This window comes from Quercus robur, chromosome 11 (genome assembly GCF_932294415.1).
Source record: "Quercus robur chromosome 11, dhQueRobu3.1, whole genome shotgun sequence".
Classification (NCBI taxonomy): domain Eukaryota; kingdom Viridiplantae; phylum Streptophyta; class Magnoliopsida; order Fagales; family Fagaceae; genus Quercus; species Quercus robur.
Window position 1 is genome coordinate 52165099 of NC_065544.1, and position 27139 is coordinate 52192237.

General features: G+C 34.1%; 2 protein-coding genes and 2 pseudogenes across 2 annotated transcripts in view; 3 read left to right on the plus strand and 1 right to left on the minus strand.

The window, feature by feature from the left end:
* The window catches only part of LOC126705215 (probable pre-mRNA-splicing factor ATP-dependent RNA helicase DEAH5), a 43286-nt pseudogene extending 29113 nt beyond the window's left edge, over positions 1 to 14173 (plus strand).
* LOC126707482 (TMV resistance protein N-like) overlaps positions 1 to 27139 on the plus strand; it is a 227195-nt gene that overhangs the window by 122407 nt on the left and 77649 nt on the right. The window contains exon 8 of the mRNA XM_050407159.1: positions 20583 to 20645. The gene's annotated coding sequence lies outside the window, so the exon portion shown is untranslated. The remainder of the gene's footprint in view (positions 1 to 20582; positions 20646 to 27139) is intronic.
* Positions 17986 to 20792, plus strand: LOC126705216 (probable pre-mRNA-splicing factor ATP-dependent RNA helicase DEAH5; annotated as a pseudogene).
* Positions 22703 to 23718, minus strand: LOC126705217 (V-type proton ATPase subunit B 2-like). Its single transcript, XM_050404127.1, has 3 exons — positions 23533 to 23718; positions 22933 to 23061; positions 22703 to 22813 (listed from the first exon to the last, which is right to left on the minus strand). Exons 1-3 carry the CDS (start codon positions 23716 to 23718, stop codon positions 22703 to 22705), a joined length of 426 nt encoding a protein of 141 aa, XP_050260084.1.

Here is a 27139-nt window from a genome sequence, read left to right on the forward strand (position 1 = left end):
ACGCCACTTGGCAGAACCTTATGCACTCTCGCATGAGGTCTCTGCTTTTATATATATATATATATATATATATATTGATTAATTTTATCAAAAAAAAAGTATTAATTAATATGTTTCTAATAAAAGCAAAGTTCTTGAGGTTATGCTATTGCCTTTATTTTTTTTTTTATGTTAATTATTGATATTGGTATTAAGTATTAATTAATATGTTTCTCAAAAAAAAACATTAATTAATATTATCTGTTATTTTCAAACTATATTATTAAAAAAGAAAAGAAAAATAATGCTAGAGATACAAACTATTTTACAACATCAGTGATATTAATGCCGAGTCTAGATGAAAACTAGTAAAAAGTTTGCCACAACATCAGTTTGTAAAAATGTCGTAAGACAGTTTGTGCATGTACCATTACTCTAAAAAAAAATTATGTAAATTAAAATTTATTTTTATTATATTTAATTTGACTCAATTGAATTAATAAATGCCATTGTTTTTTATTATCGACAATTAATATTAGATGTACTCTTTTTTTTGGTAAACAATATATTAGATGTACTCACCGATCTAAAGGAAAATATTCATTTTGTAAATTAATTTTATGCTAAAATGCAAAACTCATTGTGGGGGGATGAACTTGAACTCGAGCTGAGGACCAAAGGCCCAACATATCATATCTTAAAAGATGAGTCTAGCCCAAAGATGTGAATATGAGTGAAGAAGCCCAAGGTATAAAAGACAACTCCCAGGAACAAATCCCGTGGAGGTCTACGGTACCTACCATTACCAAGGCTTCCTACCAAGGTAATAAGCAAGGCTTTTCACATAGCAAAAACGCAAGGAACCACGAATAACTAGTTCTTCTCTAGTCTAAGATGCCACTATCATCAAACTCGCCTCGAGAAACACCATGAAGAGATAAGGACCAAAGAATCAGTCACCTCCGCATTAATGAGATGTTCTCAACCTAATCTCTTCCACATAAAATGTTAATTGACCAGCTTGAACAGTGAAGACAACTCCAAAAGTCCTATTTCATGATGAAAGAATAGCAGAAGTGATGAGACAAGTATCCCCCAAATCCAGCTAGAAACAGGATAGCTACGAGAGAGGAAGGGGAATTTTTCTATAAAAGGAAGGGAGGTGCAATAGGAAAAGGGATTAAGTAAAATTGAGAGAAAAGATTTGAGGAAGAGCAAGAGATAGAAAGTTGCAATAGCAAAATAGGACTAAGAGTTTTAGTTTTCAATCCTATCCTTTGTACCATGAGAAAGTTGTTCTTATATTAATAGAAGTCTTTTTGTTCCTTATTATCTTACAATTTGTTGTTTAGATCTCCCATTGTGGAATTTCTTACCTTTTTCTTTTCATAAATAAATTGTTTAAGTCCTTTTCTTTGTCACCATTTGAATAGTGGTCGTTTTTTAGCCCCACGCTCACTTTCTAAGTTCTATTAGTTTTAGTCCTTTGATTTTATTTATTAATTTATTTTCATTTCAGTCTTCTATACTTCAAGTTAATTTAATTAAAACCTCTCCATCAATTTCTGTTAAAATATCTTTAAAAAAATCTAGAAAATATTTCAATCATTAATTCGATTTTTTTTTAATAAAAAAATTGAAGAAAAAAAAATAAAAATTTAAACAATTAATTGCAACATTTAACCAAAGTTAATGGAAATACCTTAATTGAATAAAATTGAAATTTAAAGGACAGAAATAAACAAAAATAAAGTTAAATGACTGAAATGAATTGTAATTAAATATAGATGGTGAATTTTACGTTTTAACCTTAATATTAAAAGATTTTGGTTTCTCTTCTACTTTGGTTACCTAAAAGAAGGAAAAAGGTAGTGGAATGAAAGAGTGTAAAAGAGGATTCGGCTTGTCAACTTCTTATCCTGGGATCCTTAATTCAGCACTCGTTCGTATCTGAATGCCACTCGTGTCATCTCACCTTCCGGGCTAATCACCAATCCTCCCCGCCGGAGTGGTTTATCAAGTGGGACTTCCACTCAAATTTGCAAAAACCAGGATTGATCGGAGTTGAAAGCTTTACAATCCACTTCCACCAACTCGCCTATGCTCCTCCCAATGTCACTCCCTACTTCTTCGTTCATGAGATCAAACGGCAAACCCCACACTTGAATCCAAAAAGGTTGCTTCAAGAATGTTATCAACCTGACGAACATCCCTTTTTCCCATCTTCGCAAGGCCAAGAGATGATTGTCAAAACACCACGGTCCGTTGTTCCACACCCACATCAATTGGCTCTCCATCGAGAATTTGAATTGTAGCAGCCCCTCACCCACTTCAATTATCTTCATATCGTCACCAAGCTTCCACATGGATTGTAGCACATTTTCTGCGACCTGTAAGTTGATTTGTTTCGGTGTGAGAAATCGCCCTACTAGACTTAGGAAAATTCCTCTAAAATTTCATCTCTCTTCAATTGTGGGCTAATTTTGAGCCATATGTCATAAATGTTGTTTTGGTAGAGCAGAAAATTATCGTGATTCTCTTGCATCTAGGTGCCTTTTCCACTTCTTCTCTCCATTAAATCCTAATAAGCTCTTGCATATTCTGCAGTTATAAATTCACTTATTATTATTTTGTGTTTGTAAATTTCAGAACCATTTCTCTTTCACCTCTTAAATGTATTTCTCCTCTATGGCATTCACACATAGCCTCACATAATATGTGCACCTACATAGTGCAAAAGGCCTCTCTCTTCCTATAGAAATTTAGCTTTGTATTGATCCAAAATGCGAAAAACAATCACTATATTTACCTAAAAAATAAAAGTCATTTCTATTTGTTTTTCTTCTTTTTGACATTTGTTTTCCTATGGTAGAGTCAATGACTGCACCAACTTGGTCCATTTCATGCTTCTTCTTCTTCCCTTATTTTTTATTCATTATGTCAACTGTTCTATTTGGAAAATGCCATTGGATTGTTTTCTGAGTAATCATTCAGGAAATTTGTTGGGATTATTTTGTTTACAATTTTTTTTTCTTTTTTCTCTTTTGAAACTAACAACTGTTACAATTTTGAAATTAATAGTGTTGATCACTGTAGTTTCATTACATCTTATCAAGCCCTTAGATTAAATAGCATTGGCCTTTGGATTAACCTCTTAGAAATTGCCTGCAACTTGTCTATCAAAATACTTGACCATAAGATTTTTGTGACATTAGGGCTTTGAACGAGTACTTCTAGGATCCTTTGGCTATTGTGTTTGTTATACTTGAGTTGTGACGTTTGGATTGATGCTTTGGTAGACAAAGAAAACTTAAATTTTCAATATGTTAGAACTCCATCTAATTTAAAATTGTTTAGTCCCTTTTAAGTCAAGTTTTTGTGTTTTAAGAATTTGCATGAGCAGTTGGTCTATTGAGAATTACATGAGTTATTATTGTTGGCTTTGACACAAACCTTATGAGAGCAAACTATCCATTGTATTATGTGGATAGATGACTTGATTCGAAAATTTTCAATTGGTTAATTCTAATACAAAATGTCCATTTTAGCTTACTGTATCCATTTCAATAAATCTTCATATTTTATTTATTTTTTCTTGCATTAGTTTTAACATAGCCAATAATATGTTATTGGGACAGTTGTTGAATCACTCCACTTCATCCCTTATCAAGCAATAAATCCCAATGGAAGAAAGCAATAACAGATTTTCATGCAGCAGCCTACCAGCCTCTGCTGTTTCAAGATGCTATTGTAAATGGGGTAAAACTTGCAACTGATACTAATTTTTTTTTTTTTTTTGTTCTTATTTTGTTGCGAGGGTGATTGAAGTGACACGTGGTGGGTCTAAAATTTAATATTAAATTTTGGATCTTAAGAGTTAAATTTTGCATATACTTCCTTATAATGCTTCTCAAATCCACTTGAATTAATCAATGAGCTGAATAAATCGAACTACAAACCTTTTCTTTTCTTTTTTCTTTTTTCTTTTTTTCTTTTTTTGTAGAAACTGTATTTTCATATAATTAAGAACTTTAGTGGAAAAATGGATATGATAAACAAGTTTGAAAAGCTAAGTTTCTTATTTGAATGCATGGAAATCTCAGATTTTTAAATTATTCCCAATTTTATTTAAGGGCATGTCATTTTATGTTCACGTGTTTCATATTTCATCCAATGATGGGTAAACAAGTTTAATGGGTAAAGAAGTTGAAGTGAGTAATCATTTTTTCTTATTCGAGAATTCCTAATACATGTAGAATGGTCAGGAGGAAGAGAAATAAGCAAAATGGTAGGGGTGGTGGTACAATCATGGTCCCCTAGTCCTATGCTAATGGAGGTTAAGGATGTTCTTCAAACTTAGGTACTGCCTTTATTTTGATGTGCAGGTTATTTTATTTTCTTGAATATAATTTTTTTGAAGTTCCTCATCTTTGGACATAAGGCTCTTATTAGTAGTTGGAACTAAGTTTTGGAATTTGAAAATCTCCTCTTTATTTTTAAGTGAATATTCCCCATTGTGTTTTGTTGAGGACCATTTTTTCGGCCCACGTGGCATTACTTCATTGGCAACCCATGCCACATCAACATATTATTGATTTTTTGGGTAAATCTATTTAAAACCCAAAATAAGCTCATATCTCATTCAACTACATGGATTGGGCTCACATGGCCCACGAGATCCTTACTTCAAGAGGCGGATTCATGGTCTACATTTCCTCTTCATCAATTGGGATCATAACCCCACGACATCATCAACATCAACATGTGGATTGGGCTTAAGCAATGAATCAAAGCTCACGGCCCATATTACTTCTCTTACACTCATGGCAAGCAGCTTTTTCAACAAGAGCCCATATTTACACAAAATAATAACAAAACCCAAGGTACGTCATCTCATCTTCGGCTTATGACCCAAGCTCATAAGCCTCTTTGGGGAAACTTTAGGAGTCGTGGTTTGGAGGGCCAAGAGGTATGTTCAGTAAAGCTCCAATGGTTTAAAGTTGATAAAAGAGACATGTTGCTTGGCGTGTCTTCTCCAACTTCCTGAACTCTGACGAGTCCGTGTGTAGCGGGTAACATATGGTAAGCATCTCTTATCACATAGCACTTTAGATGATAAAAATTCCCTATTGCTCTTTTCCTAAACTTAACATTCATCATGTGACAAATACTCAATATCTCCAGCCATCTAACTGCTGGGAAAATAACTGTTCATTCAACCCCCAGCTGTTGCTATACAAATTTAGAAACTTCATTATATTATTCTACATAAATCTCATTACTTCTTTAAGCTAAAATCCAACTCAAACACATGGTCTAATCTGATTGGCTATCTTTAATCTCCAACTATATACAAATATTCATGATATCTCTAATACCCAGATGCTGTCTGCCACAATCAAACCATATATGTCTCTGCCAGAGCAGAGCATTAAATACTCTTCTTGCTCACCAAGATTATGTCACAACACAATGAGACCTTGACCAAATCTCTAAAGCTTCCTTAGCCTTCAACCAATCCTTCTATTACTAGCTAGAAATGTGTTGTAATGGAACCTTGGACCAAAAGCACAAACACCTGAAAAGGAAACATTTCCAGCTGAACCCCAGCAGTGCATTCAGCATTTGACACCTGGCTGGAAGTGATATCATCAGCCATTTAATGCTGAAATCCCAGCAACCAGCTGTTATACCCAAAATAGCAAGATACCCTTGAAAGAGATCTTACCATTTTTTAGCCAAATCCATGAAATGACGTCCCCAGCAGTTTGAAATCACCCATTTGACCTCATTGGCTTCTGCCCAAAGCAAACAACTGTCTTATGACAGCTGTCTCATGATAGCTGTCACAGTTTTTCCTGATAGCTGGGACTGTTTTTTCATGATAGCTATCACAGCTTTTCCTGACAGTTGGGACAACCTTTTTCAGAACAGCTGTGACAGCCGACCTAGCAACCTAAACATTACTAATTTTTCCACATTTGGCTAAAACCAAAACCAACTATTGAAATTACATTTCTCTTGCTAAAATACCTTCATTTTCTATTGCTCTTTCCCCAGCAGCTCTTACCTGAAACAGCAAGAATACCTTAAAACTAAACATACCTTTTTTGGCCAAATCTTAAAATGGATTCTCTGAAAATTTATTGCTATTTGAGATAGATTTTGGCTGATATTATTTGCTAAAATACCCCTTTAAACTCAGTTAAATGGAACCCTTCATCAACACCTCAAAAGGGACACAAATGGAGGGGAACTCTCTGAAAAACTTCTCTATTCTCTCTCCCTCTAAGGATCTTCTTAAGCTCTCAATAAAGTTCTAAGCTTCTGAGTTTTTTAGTTTCCAGATTAGGAACTAAACTCTTCAACCCTTAGCTCATAAATGTCTTCATAAGCCTTCATACAATCCTAGCAAAAAATCCCAGGAGCTTTGCTAAACACACTACAGCACTATTACTCCTCTTATACTCATTCTCTCACTCTCCATATTCAGAAAATACACCTATCTTACTGCTCCTATCTCCAAATACCTAAACACATCTTCATACTATTCTCTTACAAAATCTTTCCTCTTGGAAAGCAATCTCTACAACTTCTCCAGCGGTCATAATCTCATATTTTTACTATCTTTAACCTCCATATATCTCATACTTCCATATATCATACATATTACAAATACTACATCCCACAAAACATCTATATCTTTTACCATCTCCACACTTCTCAAGAGATATCAAACACTCATACTAAAATCCCTTCTCATGGAAGGCATGAACTTCTATTACTAAAGTCCTTCTCCTAGAAGGCACCAAGATCTCGTATCAAAGCGCTTCTCTTAGAAGGCACAGATACTCCATGTAAAAGCCCTTCTCATGGAAGGCAACACTATTCATAACTTCACAACAACTAAAAGAGCATTGTCAAGGGGAAAACTCATTTAAGTGCATGATAAGAGGGGCAAGTTTAACTAGCCCCTACACACAGCTGGACATACTCTCTCTCTCTCCAATTGCACCAATTTTTCCTCCTCAATCTTGAAGTTATCATGGCAAACTGCCTCTCTACCTCTAAGGTCACTCTACTGGGATATTATCAACTCACAGAAGCTGTACAATTGGGGTTGCAAACCATCAGAGATAAGTGACCTTGCTTCCTTATCTTTAAATTTACATCATTGTGTATATGATTACTTCACATTTAAATACATATTACTTTATTCCAACTACTATTACAACTATTAACCAAGGCTTAAACTCGTTTCAATGCTTGATAAGAGGGGCAAACATAACTAGCCTCTACTGCTGGCATTCTACTGGAATCCCATCAGCTCACTGATGCTACACAGCTGGGTTGCAAACCATCAGAGATATGTGACTTTGCTTCCATATCTTTAAATTTATATCATTAAGTACATGATTACTTTACTTCTAAATAAATACTATATTTCAACTACTATTACAACTACTAATCAAAGCTATAATATCAAACACATATTATATACTTATTCGACCATTATCGTGATTCTTAGAATTTGGCTTTAATGGTCTTGTAGGCTTAAAAGTACACCGGTAACCATTGGACCACATGGCCCAATGTTGAGTTCCGGAAGCAACTCCCCAAAAAGAACCCGGGCCTAGTAAGGTCATCCCTCCAACGGACCACATGTGGTTGGGCATCCGAAAAGGCCCCCGAACATGTATTAAGCATTTCTGAAATAATGTAGAATAAAAATCAGTTAACGTGATTTCTCACTAAATAGCTAATTCACCTACTAACTTGGCTCTCCATAATTTTTATTTCCCACAAGTGACTAGTATTTTTTTTAATTTTAGGAAAGCCATCATGTTATGTAAACCATCATGTTATATATGTATTTGTCTTCTTTATTTGGTTATTAGAAAGGATTATAACAATATCAAAGACATTTTTGTAAGGTGTGTCATGATTTCATTCTCAACAATTTAAGTAACTAAAATACTATTACTTTATTCTACCATTTATCTTCCAAAAAAAAAATACTATTACTTTATAACTAATGATGTATAAAACCTCGAGGATGAATCTGATTTTTTTGTAACGCGTTATTTGTAAGTATAATCTACCTTCCAGAATATCATGAAAAAAGAGAGTGTCAAACATTTTTTTTTTTTTTTTTTTTTTTTTTTTTGGCTTGAAAGTGCCAAATTAACATTATTAGAAATGGTAACAGTAGTGTGGCATACTACCATACTGATGGCATAGGGTTACTTTTCTTGATTCTTCTTATGGCCCCAAAATTCTACAATAACTTGGTAGAATGAGTCTTCAACGTTTTAATTTCTTTAAGGGCTAATCATTTTTATGTGTGCGATGATGTATTAAACTACTATACAAAATTTTCCCATGCATCACAAGTTAGTGACCATCCCTTAAAAATTGAGATCAAAGCACAATATATGAGAAAATCTATGATATTTTAAAGTCAAAACACAATTAAAATTCAAATGAGCTTCTAACTATAGTCTAAAGTATCCATTTTAACTTTCTTAATTTTAATGCCGAGTGACCCATTTATGATACTCAATGAGAAAGCTGAGATGACCATTTCATTATTACTATTATTGAATATTTTCGTGTGCAAGGCATAAATGACCATTTCATTATTACTTTCTTCTTCTTCTTCTTCTTCTTCTTTTTTGCTTCACAACCATTTCATTATTACTATTATTGAGTCTTTTTTAGTTTTTTATTTATTTAATTTTTTTCATTTAATCTTGATATATTATTATTATTTAGTAAGTCTTTTCAATTGGTTGCATTGATGTCAAGCTTATGATGAGCTGGTAATAAATACAAACAATTCAAGTCTAAATCTCAGATAATTTTCTTTTAGCCTTTTTTGCTTTAGTTAGTTTTCCATACAAATTAATTAGATTGTTCATATTTTTGCTGTAATTTTTTCTCTAAACTAATGAGAATATATATATATATATATATATATATATTTTTTTTTTTTTTTATGTTGTTTCAATTTAGATACATTGTATACAAAGATCTTGGACATAAGAAATTGTGATTAAGTTGAACGATCTGCACCTATTCTCATCCAATTTTGGATATACTATTAGACCAACTTGTTCTTTTATTTTGTATTGTATTTAGTAGAATTTCACGAATAGTGTAGTATCTAATAGTGATTTTTAAAATTATATATGTAATAGCAGTGTAATGAGAAAAATTATTTTAGTACCTCCAAATATCCTGACTAAACTAATGTTCTATATGTTTAATAACCATGCACTGATTACATACTAGTTTTAGTAATGTGGATGGTGAGGTAGTGGGTTCAAGACCCACTAGGAGTGTCTGAAACTTGGTAATAAAATAGAGGATGTGTTTTTATTGGTAATAAAAATTTTAAAGCACCACACTATGTCCTAAAAGTTTTGCTAAATTACCACTTTCTCACAAATCACCAAGCTTAGCCTTCAACCTAAGATGAACGGATGTTGAATGTACATACACTCAAAAGGCATAACACTCACATACTAGGCAACTAAATGGACTTTGCAACAGATACAGGAACAAACCAAACTAGAGTGTTAGATTCTGCCACAACTAAGAAATAAACATAGATAAGAGAAAAGTTGAGAATCATTCTAGATCAAAATAAATGAGAGAGAGTCCTTATGTATTGTTTTTAGTCAATAACCAATTTTTGTAAACCCAATAATGTAATTCATGACATCAATTGTAGAAATCCCATTCTAAATCATCTCCTCTAGATAGCTTTTCTCACTAGGGTTGAAAAAAACGTTTACAACATCAATTTTTGTTTTCAAAGAAATTGTTCGTGGTCCAAAGAAATAAAAAGAGTGGGATTGGACCCCAAAAAAAAAAAGCCCAAGGCTTGCACAACTTTGCTTAGCATGAAATCAGTGCTAATTGAATGAATTATGATTATTAAAAAAAAATCTTCATCCAGTGAAATTAAGTACTAATAAATTCTATTATTATTGCATATACGCTCGGTATGCTAAAAGGCCTAGGCCCAGCTGCGTATAGCATGGCCCTGATTTTATGAGCCATTGCTAAAAGGCCTAGGCTCACTGAGTTTTTATTATATAAATCCTCATATCTCTATCTTTTTTCCTTCATTGTATCTCTCTAGCTATTTCTGTATCTTTTTCAACAATGGCTCCCGCTAAAGACGACGGGTTTAAGAAACTCGAATACCTATCACTCGTCTCCAAGGTCTGTTCTGAACTCGAAACGCATTTAGGATTTGGAGACAAAGTTCTCGCCGAGTTCATCACCGACTTGGGCCGACACTGCGACACCGTCGTCGGATTCGACTCCAAACTGAAAGAGAATGGCGCTGAGTTGCCCGATTACTATGCCAGAGACGGGTGAGGGGCATCTAACACATGAGCTTAGAGGTGTTGGTTTATCATCGGCATATGAAGAAGGATGCTTATGGACATGAACAATCCCTTAGCTTTGGACAGAGGTCGAAGCTGTCGATTGAGGAACAGAGGCAGAGCAAGGTCCTGGATGAAGCAGAAAGTACCAAAAAAATAAGGCAACATAGAACAGATTTGGCTAACTTGCTGACAGATATGAGATTAAAACTAAAGGCTGGAACACAAAGTACGTCATATAGAATAAGAGCTTCTGAAATTCTGACAGTTCCTATATGGGTTACTAAGGCAATTTCACCATTAGGCAAATTCACATGTGTGTTTAGAGTAGAAGTTATAGAAGTAAAACAAGTAACAGAATGCACCATATGGTCAGTAGCACATGTGTCTATGACCCAATCAGTGGATGAAAACATATCTTTATTGACTAGTTTTGCAGAGAAAACTAAATGCTTCAAGTTGGAATTAAAGGACAAACCTGAAGCCATACCTGCCATAGTCTCAAGATAGGAAGTGGATGTTGATGGATGTGAAATGGTGGCTGCCAAACCAGTACCAGCAGGAACACCAACTGAAGAAGCCACTCCATCAACTCCATTCATCAACTTTGGCACTCCATCACCACTGCTTACAGTAGCTGCTTTATGCTTATCACCAGAATTAGAATTTAGTGCTGAAGAAAGCCAATAGTTGCTCACATTGAGCCTTTGTGATTGGACATTGAACTGATCCAAGTGAAGAATGCTCAACCATAGATCCTTGATCACAAGAAACTTGATTAGCATTAGATTTTCCCTTTGGCTTATACCCGGGTGGATATCCATGAAGTTTATATCACTTGTCAATGGTATGCCCAAGCATGTTGCAATGTGTGCATAAAGGCCTTTCCTTTTTGTTGTTTCCCTTAGTCCAATTTGCATTTCCAGAACTATTGCCTTTTGAATTGACATAAATAGCAACAGAATCTGGTTTTGCTGCAAATGATCCTCCATGTCCAATATTCCTATGAGACTCTTCTTGAAGAACTAGGGCATAAACTTTGCTAATTGAAGGAAGAGGCTCATACATCAGAATCTGAGTCCTTATAGTATCAAAATTCTCGTTCAAACCCATCAAAAAACGCATCACGTAAGCTTTTTCATGAGTAGCACTTAGGGTTTTCATTGCTCCACAGCTACACTCTGGTAAAGGCTCAAGATTCAACAATTGATCCCATAATCTCTTAAATTTTGTGAAATACTCAGTCACAGACAATTGATTTTGAGTGATGTGAGAAATCTCCCTCTGAAGATTGTAAATTTTGGGACCATTGCCTTGTGAAAACAAGTTTTTCAATTCTAACCGCATATCTCTAGCAGTTTCACAGTAGATTATACTACTAGATACATCAACATGCATTGAATTGATAAGCCAAGAAAGTACCATTGTATTGCAGCTTTGCAAATCTTCATAGAGAGGAGATTCTGGATCGGGCATAGGGATTCTACCATTGATGAACCCTATCTTTTTCTTAGCAGTGAGAGCTAAGATCATAGCCCTTGACCAGGAGTGATAATTTCGCATTCCAAGCAGTGGTTGTGTCACCAAAACACTTCCTAGATTCTCACTTGGACGGAGAAAGTATGGATTCTTAGGAGTTGATTCGTTGTTGACTGGATCAGATTGGTTGTTGATTTGATCTGATTGGTTGCTTGAATCAGAGGACGCCATTGAAGAAGCTTCAAGGTTGTCTTCGTTGTGCTTTGATACCATATAAAATCTGGAACTTTCTTTCTAAAATAGAAGAACAGAACTTTATTGATTCAGAAAAATGAAGGTGATACAAAAACTGATCCCAATACATTAAGGTTATTCTATATATATACACGTGTCTCAGATAACCAATTCCTTAATTTTCAGCAAAATTAATTTCTAACAGTTCTAAACTATACAAAGGTATTATAGCATTTACAAGACAGACCAATTCCTACAAGCCACGTGTATTATGATCTCCAAAACTATGTATAAACACTTCATGATAAGGCACAACTTCAATGGTCTCTAGCACATCCTTGCAAGCCCATTGATGCTCTGTTCCTCTGCTTTGCATTGCTTGTAGCTGAAATTGTGTGCAAGTGGTGCTACTCCACTCTTGCATTGCTGCCCTGCATTAATCTCATCAGATGCATCCTCAAGCATTGAACAAAGGGCATTAGTTTTAACAATGAGGAAGTTGGATATGCTATTCGATTTGAAGATTGTATTGGTCCAGATACTGTCATCAAGTACATGACCGATGGTATGCTTCTTAGGGAAATTTTGATAGATGGTAACCTTTCTCAGTACTCTGTTATTATGCTCGATAAAGCACATGAGAGGACTATACACACGGATGTTCTTTCTGGATTACTCAAGCAACTAGTGAAATGAAGACCCGATCTTTGCTTGATTGTCACGTCTGCAACACTGGATGCAGAGAAGTTTTCAGGGTATTTCTTTAACTGTAATATATTTACAATTCCTGGTAGAACTTTTCCTGGAGAGATACTCTACTCCAAACAGCCGGAAAGTGATTACCTTGATGCATCCCTACTTACTGTGCTACATATCCACTTGACAGAACCAGAAGGAGACATCCTTCTCTTCTTGACTGGTCAGGAGGAGATTGATTTTGCATGCCAATCTCTTCATGAAAGGATGTAAGGGCTAGGTAAAAATGTTCCTGAATTGATTATTCTACCAGTTTATAGTGCACTTCCAAGTGAAATGCAGTCAAGGATATTTGAACCTGCATCTCCAGGGAAGAGGAAAGTGGTAGTTGCTACCAATATCGCTGAGGCATCTTTGACAATTGATGGAATATATTATGTTATTGATCCTAGGTTTGCAAAGCAGAATGTGTATAACCCGAAGCAAGGGTTTGATTCACTTGTCATAACTCCTATTTCACAGGTTTCAGCCAAGCAGCGAGCTGGGCCTGCTGGGGTATGGGACCTGGGAAATGCTTTTTTTTTTTTTTTTGATAAGTAAGAATGATATATATATATATATATATATATATACAAAAGCCTGCTCTATGCATGAAGAAATGTTATCACCTCTACGGGACCTAAGAAATGTTATCGCCTCTACACTGAGAGTGCATACCGCAATGAGATGTCCCCTACTTCAATTCCTGAAATACAGAGGATAAATCTTGGGTTAACTATGCTTACCATGAAAGCTATGGGGGTAAATGATCTTCTGTCTTTTGATTTCATGGATCCGCCTTCAACCCAAGCTCTCATTTCTGCTATGGAACATTTGTACAATCTAGGAGCCCTTGATGAGGAAGGGCTTCTGACCAAATTGGGCCGGAAAATGGCAGAATTACCTCTTGAACCACCATTATCTAAGATGCTGCTTGCTAGTGTGGACCTTGGATGCAGTGATGAGATTTTGACTATCATTGCAATGATTCAAACAGGAAATATCTTCTACAGGCCTAGAGAGAAACAAGCACAAGCTGATCAGAAGAAGGCCAAGTTTTTCTAGACAGAGGGAGACCATCTAAAATTGCTTGTGGTTTATGAGGCTTGGAAAAGTAATAACTATTATGGGCCCTAGTGTTTTGAGAACTTTGTTCGGTATAGATCCTTGAGGAGGCATAGGATGTAAGAAAACAGCTGCTCACCATCATGGATAAATATAAATTGAACATAGTGACTGCAGGGAAAATTTTTACAAAGATCCGAAAGGCAATTACTGCAGGGTTCTTTTTCCATGCATCTAGAAAGCACCCACAAGAGGGCTATAGGACCCTAATAGAGAACTAGCAATTCTATATACATCCAGGCAGTACTCTTTTCCAGAGGCAACCTAACTGGGTCATCTACCATGAGCTGGTGATGACTACAAAGGAGTTCATGCAAGAGGTCACGGTTATATGGACTTTTGTACTTTATGTGCATGATTTTATTGTAAAAGGAAGCTGCAAGTTCTATTCAGATTATTGTTACACTACATGAAATTCATTGAATTATTGTTACACTACATGAACTTCATTGTAAAAGGGAGCTGCTAGTTCTATCCAGATTTTAACTTCATTAGTTCTACAAAATAATGTTGTGCATGCATCTAAGTCCGCCTAACATAAAAATTAGGAGAAAAAAAAAAAAAAAAAAAAAAGCCAATTCATTAGAAGTTATAAGGGAATCCTTTTATTGCTCTCCTGCATTCAGTCATCCAACTTGTTTAATGAGTTATCTTAGCTAGCACATATTTGTATATCAGATATACCTCAAAAAAGATTTTCAGGACTCTCCATCACTTGACCAAACCAGCCTAGTGACATATCTGAGCAAATATTTCATTACGGGGAAGACCAGCAGCAGAGAAAAGCGGTCCTCTAGCAATGGAATTGATGACTTTAATTGTAGAAATCCCTGTCTGTATCATCTCCTCATGATAGGTTCTCTCACTAGGGCTGAAGAAAACATTCACAACATCCATTACTGTTTTTGAAGAAAATGCTAATTACTAATTAAAAATCAGAAAATATCACACAATGGAACCCTGCTTCAAAATAGAATGTAGTGTGAGGAAGACCAGCAGATTGTCCTTATATGCAAAAAAGATGTTCATAGCACAAAAATAATACATCGATAACAAAGAAAACTTTCGTTGCAATGATGCACGGCACACACCCCTCAATCAAGGTTTTAAGCCTTAGTAATGGAATTCAAAAAAGTACTTGCACCATCTATACAATAACATTCCCAAGCATGACTCATGCATTGAGAACTGAAGCTAGCTGCAGATTTAGCGTAATAACTTCTCACAACTCTCAACTAAAAAAAATTGTCTCTAATACTTGGAAGCCATGTAAAATTTGAAAATATATTAAATATTTCTAAGTATTAGAACCACAAAGCTTTGTGCATCCTAACACTGACCTTTTAAAAAAAAAATTACAGTATATGATACAGCCTCAGTGCAAATTAAAGGCGTAAATATTTTACATTACCTCATGAAGAGCATCATCATAAGAACTCATATCTGTAAGTATGGCAAGAACACCATTGAGCTCTCACTTCTCACTTACCTTAATAAGTAAACCCTATACATTTCATTTTCTTAGATGCATAAAAAAAAGACATCTATTCCATAATAATAGTGGCTAATTAGTTTTTTCATATTCTCATTTATAACGTTTCTTACTATTATCATATTTTACTGGCTGTTGTTTTTCATAATAGAGGCATTAAATGAGAGTTAAATTCTTAGAACCTTTCATTAGATTTTAAAAGTCATGGTGTGTGAAGAATATAAGCATTTAAGGATTTTTTTTTTATATTTTATTATTTATAAATAATGTTAAATGAAATGTCAAAAAAGAAGATTTTGAAAATTTTCATCTTTATTTCTTATATATTTCTATTATTACTGAAGAACGTTTTCCTTTTAGTTTTGATAATAAATATGATTTTCTAGATTAGAGTTTGATTAGTTTCAAGTTTAAATTTTGTATGATTTTATTTAATTGTTGATTATATGATTTAATTGAGTGAATTTAACGATTTATTTATTTGCATTGTAAAGTTTATAATAACATTCGTAAGGTCATCTTTAATTAATTTTTTACTCCTTTAGCCGTCGGTCTCTTTGTTTTCCAATTAACAGTTATCAATTAATTTATTTAATTGATGTTTGATTTCTTTTACTAATCTCTTTCTCTCCCTCTTTGTTAACATCCTATTGTTTTCCCAAGATGATAATTCTAATGTACTAAATATGCATATTGTAACATTTATTTTTATTTTTATTTTACTCCATTTTGCTGCCATGAAGTTAGTACATCCATAAACCATAACTATTAGTTTATTATTTTATGATATGTTTGGTTTGATATTATTATTATTATTATTATTATTATTATTATAAATTTAGTGTTTCTAAAATAGTATGTGTTTTGTATTCTCTTTTTCTATTAATGCATTGTAACGTTTTATGGGAATACTTTATAAGAAAATTGTTTATTCTTTTTTTTTTTTTTTTTTAAATTGAGTGTTTCTAAATTGATATTTGTTTTGTATTTCATTTTTCCATTGATGCATTGTAACATTTCATGGGACGACTTTATAAGAACAATTTTTATTTATTGAATAAAATATTATATGTTTAATTTTTTAAAAAAATGAGACAAATTATATATAATTATGATATGGAGGATGTTGCTAAATTTAAATGTTGAATAAAATAAGATGAGAATAAAATAATAAAAATGAAATGTATAGCAATAAACACCATATTATTTTAGTTATGCTATGTAATAAAATAATATTATATTTTTATATACTATCTTTATAATGCAATAATATAACATTTAACAACCAATGAGAATAAAAAAGATAACAAGATAAAATATAAAACTAAATCGTATCAAGCTAGATTACCTGTCAATTCCAATTTTAGCAAACTAACTGACTTCTAGTAGTCTAAAATTGATTTCTGCGATGCATTTGGTGGAGTTTTCAATACTACATCAGTATGTTTTGATGGTTAACCTGTTACACTAAAATTAAAAAAATATATATATGTATACCAAAAATTGAAGGAAAGTATATATATATATATATATATATAGAGAGAGAGAGAGAGAGAGAGAGAGAGAGAGAGAGAGAGAGAGAGAGAGAGAGAGAGGCTTTTGTGTGTGGAAAAATAGAAATTATGCATGGAATAAGAGGAAGAATGACAATTTTATAGCATGAGGATAAGAATAAGAAGAGTCAAAAATAAAGGAAGATAAAAAGATAGAATAATATTAATATTGAGATTAGTGAGGATATGAAAAGTTGAAATGGAATGAGAAAGGTTGAAGAAAGCTAAGGTAGAGAATAGTGGGAATATGAAAAGTTAATGGAATTGAAAATTTAATAATAAATAAGAATAATTAAAAATAAGATAAATTAAATATGATATTTTGATTGTAATATAATAGAGTTTTTAATTCACTTTAAATGCTAAAAAATTGTATAAAAAATTGAAAAAAAAATTGATAATAACATGGCTGCTAACATGACTCAATGGAAGCGTAGCAACATTAAATGCTACGCTTCAGCTTTTAGTAATATATAGATTTGGATTCAACAAAACTAGAGTAATGTTATATTTACAATATTTTTACAACAAATCTTAAATGGTAAGCTATTACTAGCTTTCAATTATACCCACTACTAACATCATTTTTTTTTTAATTCATCAATAATAGTTTATCACCTAAGATTTTTTTTTTTTGAAATTGTCCTAGACATACATATCCCACAAAAATTATCTTGGTCCCCAAGCATAATCCTTTAACCCTTTAAATAAAAAATCAAGAATCAAATAGCAATAATAAAAATTAGCCTAAATAACAACAAGATTAAGCCAAACTGTTGGGTTACACGTGTCTCACATTGAATAAAGATGAGAAGAATAAGTAGTTAATATAACATAATTGAGCACATATCCATTGGGCTTAGGCCTTTTAGAGACAGAGAAAGCCTAAACGACCCACACACAAAGATCTTGGAGAAAATTTTTTTTTTCAACAAATGAATATTGCTAATGGTGCTAAATAATGGTGTGATGTGAGATTCCCATGGACATGGATGTGCGTGCAGGGTTGACACTTGGTTCCCAATGGGTTTAGGTCTTTTGGGTTAAAGTGTGTCTCTATATGTTATATTAATTACTTAAGGAAGCTCCCCAATGTGTTTATCCCCCCACCAACAACAACAAATGAACAAATTAAAAAATAATAATAACCCAAATTATCATAATGAAAATTAACATAAATAACAGTAAAAATAACTCAAGCAACAACAAGATTAGGCAATTCATAACTCGTTCAACCTATTACATAAAATTAATATTTGAGTTCATTTTTCCTAAAAAAAAACGATATCAAGAAAGATACTATGATCATGAGTTCTCCTTGGCAGCTCAGCTCGCACTTGCAATGGCTATCATATGTAACTCTCTCTCTCTCTCTCTCTCTCTTTCTCTCTCCATTTTTCTCTTCTCTGGCATCATTTCTCTTTTACTTTATTACTCTCATATTGGCATTATTAGTTCTCACTTTAACTCTCATTAGTCACTTTTTGCCTTTTCATATTTTTAGTAAAAGGAAATTGTAAAACTTCTTTTATTTGCGATTTTTTTTCCTTTTTGGTAATGCCAATATATTTAAGTTTTTTTTTATTATCAGATCTTGTATCATTTAAGTTTCTTTTTTACCATCCTAAAAAGAATTCCTAAAGCCATCACTGCTCCCCATGATAGGTTTTTCTCATTAGGGCTGAAGAAAACGTTCTTGACATCAAATATTATTTTCAAAGAAAGTATTCATGGTCCAAAGAAATTAAAATTAAAATTAAAACAAATTAATTAATTAATTAAAGAAGACGACAGGTTTAAGAAGCTCAAGTACCTATCACTCGTCTCCAAGGTCTGCTATGAACTCAAAGCGCATTTAAGGTTTGCAGACAAAGTTCTCGTCAAAGCTATCGATTCAAGAACAGAGGCTGAGCTTGCCAATCTACAAATTAAAGAAGGAACTCATTCAGGCTGTGCATGACAATCAGGTCCTAGTTGTAGTTAGTGAGACTGGTTCGGGTAAGACAACTCAGGTAACTCAATATCTAGCAGAAGCTGGATATACAACAAAGGGTAAAATTGGGTGTACACAGCCTCTTAGGGTGGCTGCAACGTCTGTGGCTAAGAGGGTTGCTGAAGAGTTTGGTTGTCGTTTGGGTGAGGAAGTTGGATATGCTATTAGATTTGAAGATTGTACTAGTCCAGATACTGTCATCAAGTACATGACTGATGGTATGCTTCTTAGGGAAATTTTGATCGATGGTAACCTTTCCCCGTACTCTATTATTATGCTCGATGAAGCACATGAGAGGACTATACACAGATGTTCTCTTTGGATTACTCAAGCAACTAGTGAAACGAAGACTTGACCTTCACCTGATTGTCACTTCTGCAACACTGGATGCAGAGAAGTTTTCAGGGTATTTCTTTAATTGTAATATATTTACAATTCCTGGTAGAGCTTTTCTAGTAGAGATACTCTTACTCCAAACAGCCGGAAAGTGATTACCTTGTTGCATCCCCACTTACTGCATGTGCTACACATCCACTTGACAGAACTTGAAGGAGACATCCTTCTCTTCTTGACTGGTCAGGAGGAGATTGATTTTGCATGCAGTCTCTTCATGAAAGGATGAAAGGGCTAGGTAAAAATGTTCCGGAATTGATTATTCTACCGGTTTATAGTGCACTTCCAAGTGAAATGGAGTCAAGGATATTTGAACCTGCACCTCCAGGGAAGAGGAAAGTGGTAGTTGCTACCAATATCGCTGAGGCATCTTTGACGATTGATGGAGTATATTACGTTATTGATCCTGGTTTTGCGAAGCAGAATGTGTATAACCCGAAGGAAGGGCTTGATTCACTTGTCATAACTCCTATTTCACAAGCTTCATCCAAGCAGCGAGCTGGGCGTATGGGGCCTGGGAAATGTTATCGCCTCTACACTGAGAGTGCATACTGCAATGGGATGCCCCCTACTTCAATTCCTGAAATACAGAGGATAAATCTTGGGTTAACTACGCTAATCATGAAAGCTATGGAGATAAATGATCTTCTGTCTTTTGATTTCATGGATCCGCCTTCACCCCAAGCTCTCATTTCTGCCATGGAACAGTCGTACAATCTAGGATCTCTTGATGAGGAAGGGCTTCTAACCAAATTGGGCTGGAAAATGGCTGAATTTCCTCTTGAACCACCATTCTGCTTGCCAGTGTGGACCTCGGATGCAGTGATGAGATTTTGACCATCATTGCAATGATTCAAACAGGGAATATCTTCTACAGGACTAGAGAGAAACAAGCACAAGCTGATCAGAAGAAGGCCAAGTTTTTCCATCCAGAGGGAGACCATCTAACATTGCTTGTGATTTATAAGGCTTGGAAAAGTAATAACTTTTCTGGGCCCTGGTGTTTTGAGAAATTTTTTCGATACAGATCATTGACAGGATGTGAGAAAACAGCTACTCACCATCATGGTCAAATATAAATTGAACGTAGTGATAGCAGGTTCTTTTTCCATGCATCTAGAAAGGACCCACAAGAGGGCTATAGGACCCTAGTAGAGAACCAACAATTCTATATACATCCAGGCAGTACTCTTTTCTAGAGGCAACCTGACTGGGTCATCTACCATGAGCTGGTGATGACTACAAAGGAGTACATGCGAGAGGTCACAGTTACAGATCCTAAATGGCTCGTGGAACTGGTGCTAGATTTTTCAAGGTGGCAGAAAGACAAGAAAGGATTGAGCCACTTCATGACAAACATTACGAGCCGAATTCTTTATTCTAGGTGTTTGAGTAAACGCCGGGCTTGAGATATTTCAATGTCATTCAATTTGATTATGGGTATTGCTGTAAATCGGAATGGTGCTATTTGCATAGTTGTCCTCATTATTTGATGTGATACATTCAGCGGGAGATAAAAAACAATTTCAAATCTTAAACTATTCTTTTTTAAGACTCTTTTGGACTGGGTTGTAGTGTTAAATTTTTGCTCTTTTGTTTCAGCTCATGGTTTAATGGATTCTTGTACTTTATGCACTTGATTTTATTGTAAAAGGGAGCTGCAAGTTCTATTCAGATTATTGTTACAGTACATGAATTTTATTGTATTATTGTTACACTACATGAACTTCATTGTCAAAGGGAGCCGCTAGTTCTATTCAGATTTTAACTTCATTAGTTCTACAAAATAATGTTGTGCATGCATCTAAAGTCCGCCTAACATAAAAATCAGGAAATAAAAAAGCCAATTCATTAGAAGTTATAGGGGAATCCTTTTATTGCTCTCCTGCATTCAGTCATCCAACTTGTTTAATGAGTTATCTTAGCTAGCACATATTTGTATGGCAGATAAACCTCAAAAAGATTTTCAGGACTCTCCATCGCTTGACCAAACCAGCCTAGTAAAATATCTGAGCAAATATTTCATTATGGGGAAGACCAGCCGCAAAGAAAAGCGTTCCTCTACCAATGGAATTGATGACATCAATTGTAGAAATCCCTGTCTGTATCATCTCCTCATTATAGGTTCTCTTACTAGGGTTGAAGAAAACGTTCACAACATCTATTATTATTTTTGAAGAAAATGCTAATTACTAATTAAAAATCAGAAAATATCACACAATGGAACCCCGCTTCAAAATAGAATGTAGTGTGAGGAACAGGGCTGGCTCAAGGTATTGTGAAGCCTAAGGCAACTACTTTAATTCAGTTTTATTCTTATACTTTGAATATTAATAGAATATTTATTTAATTTTTGGTTTTTTTTTCTTCCATTTAAAATCTATTTTTTTAGAAAAAAAAATTACAAATTAAAATGAACCTATCACATTACTTTTTTTTTTTTGACTGAAATAGTAGAATATCGCATTACTCAATGACTATACATCTAAAATAAACACTATTTATTGAATGAAGTAACCAAATACTAAAAAATTATGATTGAAAATTTTAATAAAGTTATATATTTGATATCTCTAAATAAAATTTGAGTATAAATTTATTTACTAGTGTAAAATTGATGTGTTCTTTTAACATTTATGTGTGAGAGATTAAATGATTAACCCATCCAATGAAATTTTTTTTTCTTTAACTGATTTTTCTTTGATTAAAAAGCAACTACTTTTTATTTATTGATGAATATTTAGGGCTTAATTAATACTTCTATTGGTACAAAACATCTCTATTGGTAAAAATTAAGGACATTTTTTCATTGGGGGCCTTAGGCGGTTGCGTATTTGGCTCACCCATTGAGCCAACACTGGTGAGGAAGGCCAGCAGATTGTCCTTATATGCAAAAAAGATGTTCATAGCACAAAAATAATACAGCGATAACAAAGAAAACTTTCGCTGCAATGATGCATGGCGCACACCCCTCAATCAAGGCTTTAAGCCTTAATAATGGAATTCAAAAAAGTACCTGCACCATCTATACAATAACATTCCCAAGCATGACTCATGCATTGAGAACTGAAGCTAGCTGCAGATTTAGCGTAATAGCTTCTCACAACTCTCAACTAAAAAAAATTGTCTCTAATACTTGGAAGCCATGTAATATTTGCAAATATATTAAATATTTCTAAGTATTAGAACCACAAAGCTTTGTGCATCCTGACACTGACCTTTTTTTAAAAAAAAAAATTACAGTATATGATACATCCTCAGTGCAAATTAAAGGCGTAAATATTTTACATTACCTCATGAGTAGCATCATCATAAGAACTCATATCTGTAAGTATGGCAAGAACATGCTTCCCGATTCAAAAGCCAAATATTCAGCAGTAGTAAGAGCTATACGAGGAGTGATAATACATTCAATTGTAGGGTCATTTGCCTGTAAAAGAGCACATCAGAAGACACATTTTATGAATGCAATTCAGATACTGTATTACTGAACTTACAACAGTAATAGGTATATCACAATATGGTCCATATGCAGATTTCAATTTATACCAGGTCCAGAAAGAACGTCACACTCTTCATAAAGCCATTTTCCTCAATATCACGTGTGAAAAACTGTGCAGTCTGCATATTTACAACCATAGCTACAAATACAATGGCAAAATTGTCCTCTTCTGCATTCTGTAAATTAATAAAGTAGATCAGCATAATCACTTAAAAGTTAGGGGGGAAGAAGACAACAACTAGAAGATAAGAGACAATAACAAAAGTGGTGATGTAAGAAATAATTAACTCAGTTAATTCTAAGGAAAAGGAAACAACTGGATCAGGAAGTAAAAGAAATTGAGATTCCTATTTACTAGGAAGGTATATAATTCTAGCACTACATGAATTTCATTGTCAAAGGGAGCTGCTAGTTCTATTCAGATATTAACTCCATTAGTTCAACAAAACAATGTTGTGCATGCATCTAAGTATGCCTAACATAAAAATCAGGAAAAAAGGCCAATTCATTAGAAGTTATAGGGGAATCCTTTCATTGCTATCCTGCATTCAGTCATCCAACTTGTTTAATACTCAGTTATCTTAGCTAACACATATTTGTATGGAAGACATACCTCAAAAAGATTTTCAGGACTCCAATCGCTTGACCAAACCAGGCTGGCTACATATCTGAGCAGATATTTCATTATGGGGAAGACCAGCTGCAGCGAAAAGCGGAGTCTTTTGTACTCTATCAATGGAATTGATGACAACAATTGTAGAAATCCCTGTCTGTATCATCTCCTCATAATAGGTTCTGTCACTAGGGTTGACGAAAACGTTCATGACATCCATTATTGTTTTTGAAGAAAATGTTCATGGTCCAAAGAAATAAAAAGAGTGGGATTGAATTGCATAACTCATTGAAATAATCTATCATGGAGGTCCTGTTGCTTTTAGCCTAACACAAAAACAAAAGTTTCTAATTCCATATGCAACTTCTAGCTAACTGCACATACATCAGCTTGGTCTTGAGTTTTTTAGTGTCCTCCCTAATTAAGTCATTTCACCTGATAGATAATTCCAGATTCAGAACTTCCTTTTATATTGGTAAGATAGATGCGAACTTATTGGGCTTAACTCAAACTTGCAATCTCACCTGCAATTTAAGCTCAAGCTCATCAGCAACTCTATATTCAAACAAGATCGAAGAATGGTTGAGATGAAACTTAAAGATGATAGTGATAAAACTTAAAGCCAAAGCTCCAAGTTTCCAGACACTAGTGAACTACTACATTAACAAGGTAAAAACTGGAAACAAATAAGAGCCTTCAGTAGATTTATCCTCAAAAGCAAACAAAAGCTGCTCCACCTTTGACACCATAAGAAAAAAAACTTTTACAAACGCAGATAACCATATGCCATGGGCTTGGGAAGCTAAATTTTTTCCACTAAGACACTCAGATTTTTTAAAACAACTAAAGGAATAAACATTGAAAATCTAAACAAAAAAGCCCCCTCTACCACCATCCACAACCCAGAGAGCAAAGTTGAGTCCCCATAATCTATTGCTTCTTGCCAATTAAGAAAGAGACTTTAAGAAGGTTGCCTCCACAAAGCTATTGGACCTGCTAACGAGTTGGTGCTGGTCCAAGTCGAGAACTGGGACCGAGTTTCCAAAGTGGCCTCCACCTGCTCAATAAAATGCTCGTGAGAACGACATTTAAGAAACGACATCGTTCAGAGCAACCAATTCCGGAATGCTCCGACCCGTAAGACCGCTATACCCGCAAAACGGTATGTATATATTAAGCTTACAAAGCTCTTGAGGCTATGCTACTGCCTTTTATGTTTTTGATATGCTATTGCTATTGGTATTCATTTTCTTTTTATTATGTTTAATTTGACTCAATTGAATTAATAAAAGACTTCGTTTTATTTATTATCAAGCCGTACTCACCAATCTAGAAGAAAATATTCATTTTGTAAATTAATATTAGGTTAAAATGCATAATTCACTTTTTAAATTTCATTAGAATTTATTTCAGTCTTATAATTTTGTTTTTGTTTATTTTAGTCTCTATATTTCAAGTTAATTTAGTTAAGGTCTCTTTGTCAATTACAGTTAAAAAATTTGAAAAATATTTTTTAATCATTAATTCAGCTAGGATCCTTCCTACCACCTATAGCAAGAACGTCAAAAGAAAGCTAAATCACAATTTAATCCACTTGTTGGCCATTTTAATTAGCTCCTTATGACATTTCTTGACAATTTAATCCATTATACCTGCTTCATTAGAAGAACAACACAGTTTCACTAAGTTACCACTAACATTGTCAGCAATAATCTCCTATTAATAAAAAATGGTAACCCAAAAACGAAAACAAAAATTACAAGATCTAAAAGCCTTCACTAAAAGAATTACCCATCACTTTGACTAACCAAAGAGCTTTCAATATGAGGGACTTTCAAAATGACCATGATCTTTGTTGATATATAAAGAGAGATCCACAATCTAGGAAATAAAAGCAATTGAATAAACAAATTGCAGATCACGCAATGCTGATTAACAAGGAGAAAGGGAGATATGAGCTAAGTTTCCTCCATCAATTTTTGCATCGCTGATTATAGAAGTGATCAAGTGTCTTTGCAAACATACAATGGAGAAGCTCATGTGGGAAAATGCGAAGGAGTGTCCATGCCAAATCTAGCAACTAAATGATATTGCGGGTGTCATAAGCTGGGTCACAAACTTCATAATAAGTTTACCCTACTTGTTCTGCCATACTGCGATGAAGTAAACTTACTCTAACAGAGCCTTTTGCTATGGAGGTTCATGCTTACAATTTTGCCACAGCTAACTTATAATAAAGAGACATAAATTATTACTCTTTTTCATGAAAAATCCAAACTATTATCACATGTACAGAGCATACCCATCAACTTTGAGTTTTGCCCCCAATCCAACGACACCCTCAACAATTATTCAGCCTATAAATTGATTGCTGATCAGCGTCTTTTGTTTTACCATTTGGTACTTGGATTGGGGAGTAATTTTATTCCTCAGATTTTGTTGTTTTTAATGTTCCCCCTCTATGGAGCTCCTTTATTTTATTTTTTATGTGTGGATGGTAACCAAGTTTTTGGTCTAAGAAATGCAAGCAAGGCACATAGTACTGGAAAATATTTCAGGCTAGGCTTCAGGCCAGGCTCCAAGCCCATAAGCTACAAACATGAGAACCTGTTTAGCATAACATACCATTTAGACTACCAACAAAATGTTAAAAACTCATGGGCAGAACTCACCCTTGAAAACTGGTTTGCAAGGAGATGGTACTCAACAGCTTATAAACACATGATTAAACTTACACTTAATCAATATGGAACACTAGGATCATAACATAAAAAGGCAATAATTGACCTACAAATATTAACTCCTTGTATTTTGATAGCAAATGGCAATAATAACTTGATAAATCTAACCTCTTTTTACAATCTTTATTGATTCGCAAATCATATGCCAGACCTAAGGACAGTATCATACAAAAGACTCTTTCTCTCTCTCTCTCTCTCTCCCAACCCCCAAGAAAAATTCAAAGACATGCAAATGTCATCTTCTCATTGCACATCCATAATCCATAAATCCTATATGCTATCAGAGAACGTAGCCTCATATGCTCGGGGCACCTGCATGCATTTGTAGAATTTACTCCCCCTCTCTAAACTGAACCTAGTTTCTATCTCTTCTCTCCATCAGTTTTGGTAATTTTTATGTTACACGTGTGTCTCACATGAGTAGTCTGTTAATTTACATATTGACAGCAAAATAAAAAATGTTCTAATTTGGCACATATGTGAAGTTTAGGGAGTAAACCGGCTAAAATAAAAGTTTAGGTATGTAATAGCCACTAGCCTAAAGTTCAAAGGGTGCCAGGGTATTTTTCTCTAAAATTCTACTATAGTTCTTTGGTATTTTATGTTGCCTATTGGCTTATTAAAGCCTAATTTCAAAGGTAAAATTTGCATTGGCAATAACTAGTAAGGGAATTTTATAGACTTATCGTGCATATCCTTTGCTATTATATTCTCTCTTATTTTTCTTCACAACCAAATAAAGAAAATATATATTGGTTTTCTATTCTTTTATTTTTCCATTCTTCCAACCAAACATGTATGGTGGAAAACTAAATCTAATATATCTTTTCACTTTTCTATCCTCCCAATCTTTTCTAATTATAAATCCCCGAACGCAATTACCACACCCCTCCTCTCCAA

Bases quoted from the DNA above. Each gene is read 5' to 3' on its own strand.
- LOC126705217 (XM_050404127.1), bottom strand. From the start codon at position 23,718: ATGGATGTCATGAACGTTTTCGTCAACCCTAGTGACAGAACCTATTAT. The intron at 23,062-23,532 runs GTCAAGCGATTG...ATTAATTTACAG, and splicing joins TATGTAGCCAGCCTGGTTTG to AATGCAGAAGAGGACAATTT. The intron at 22,814-22,932 runs GTATAAATTGAA...GCTCTTTTACAG, and splicing joins TGACGTTCTTTCTGGACCTG to GCAAATGACCCTACAATTGA.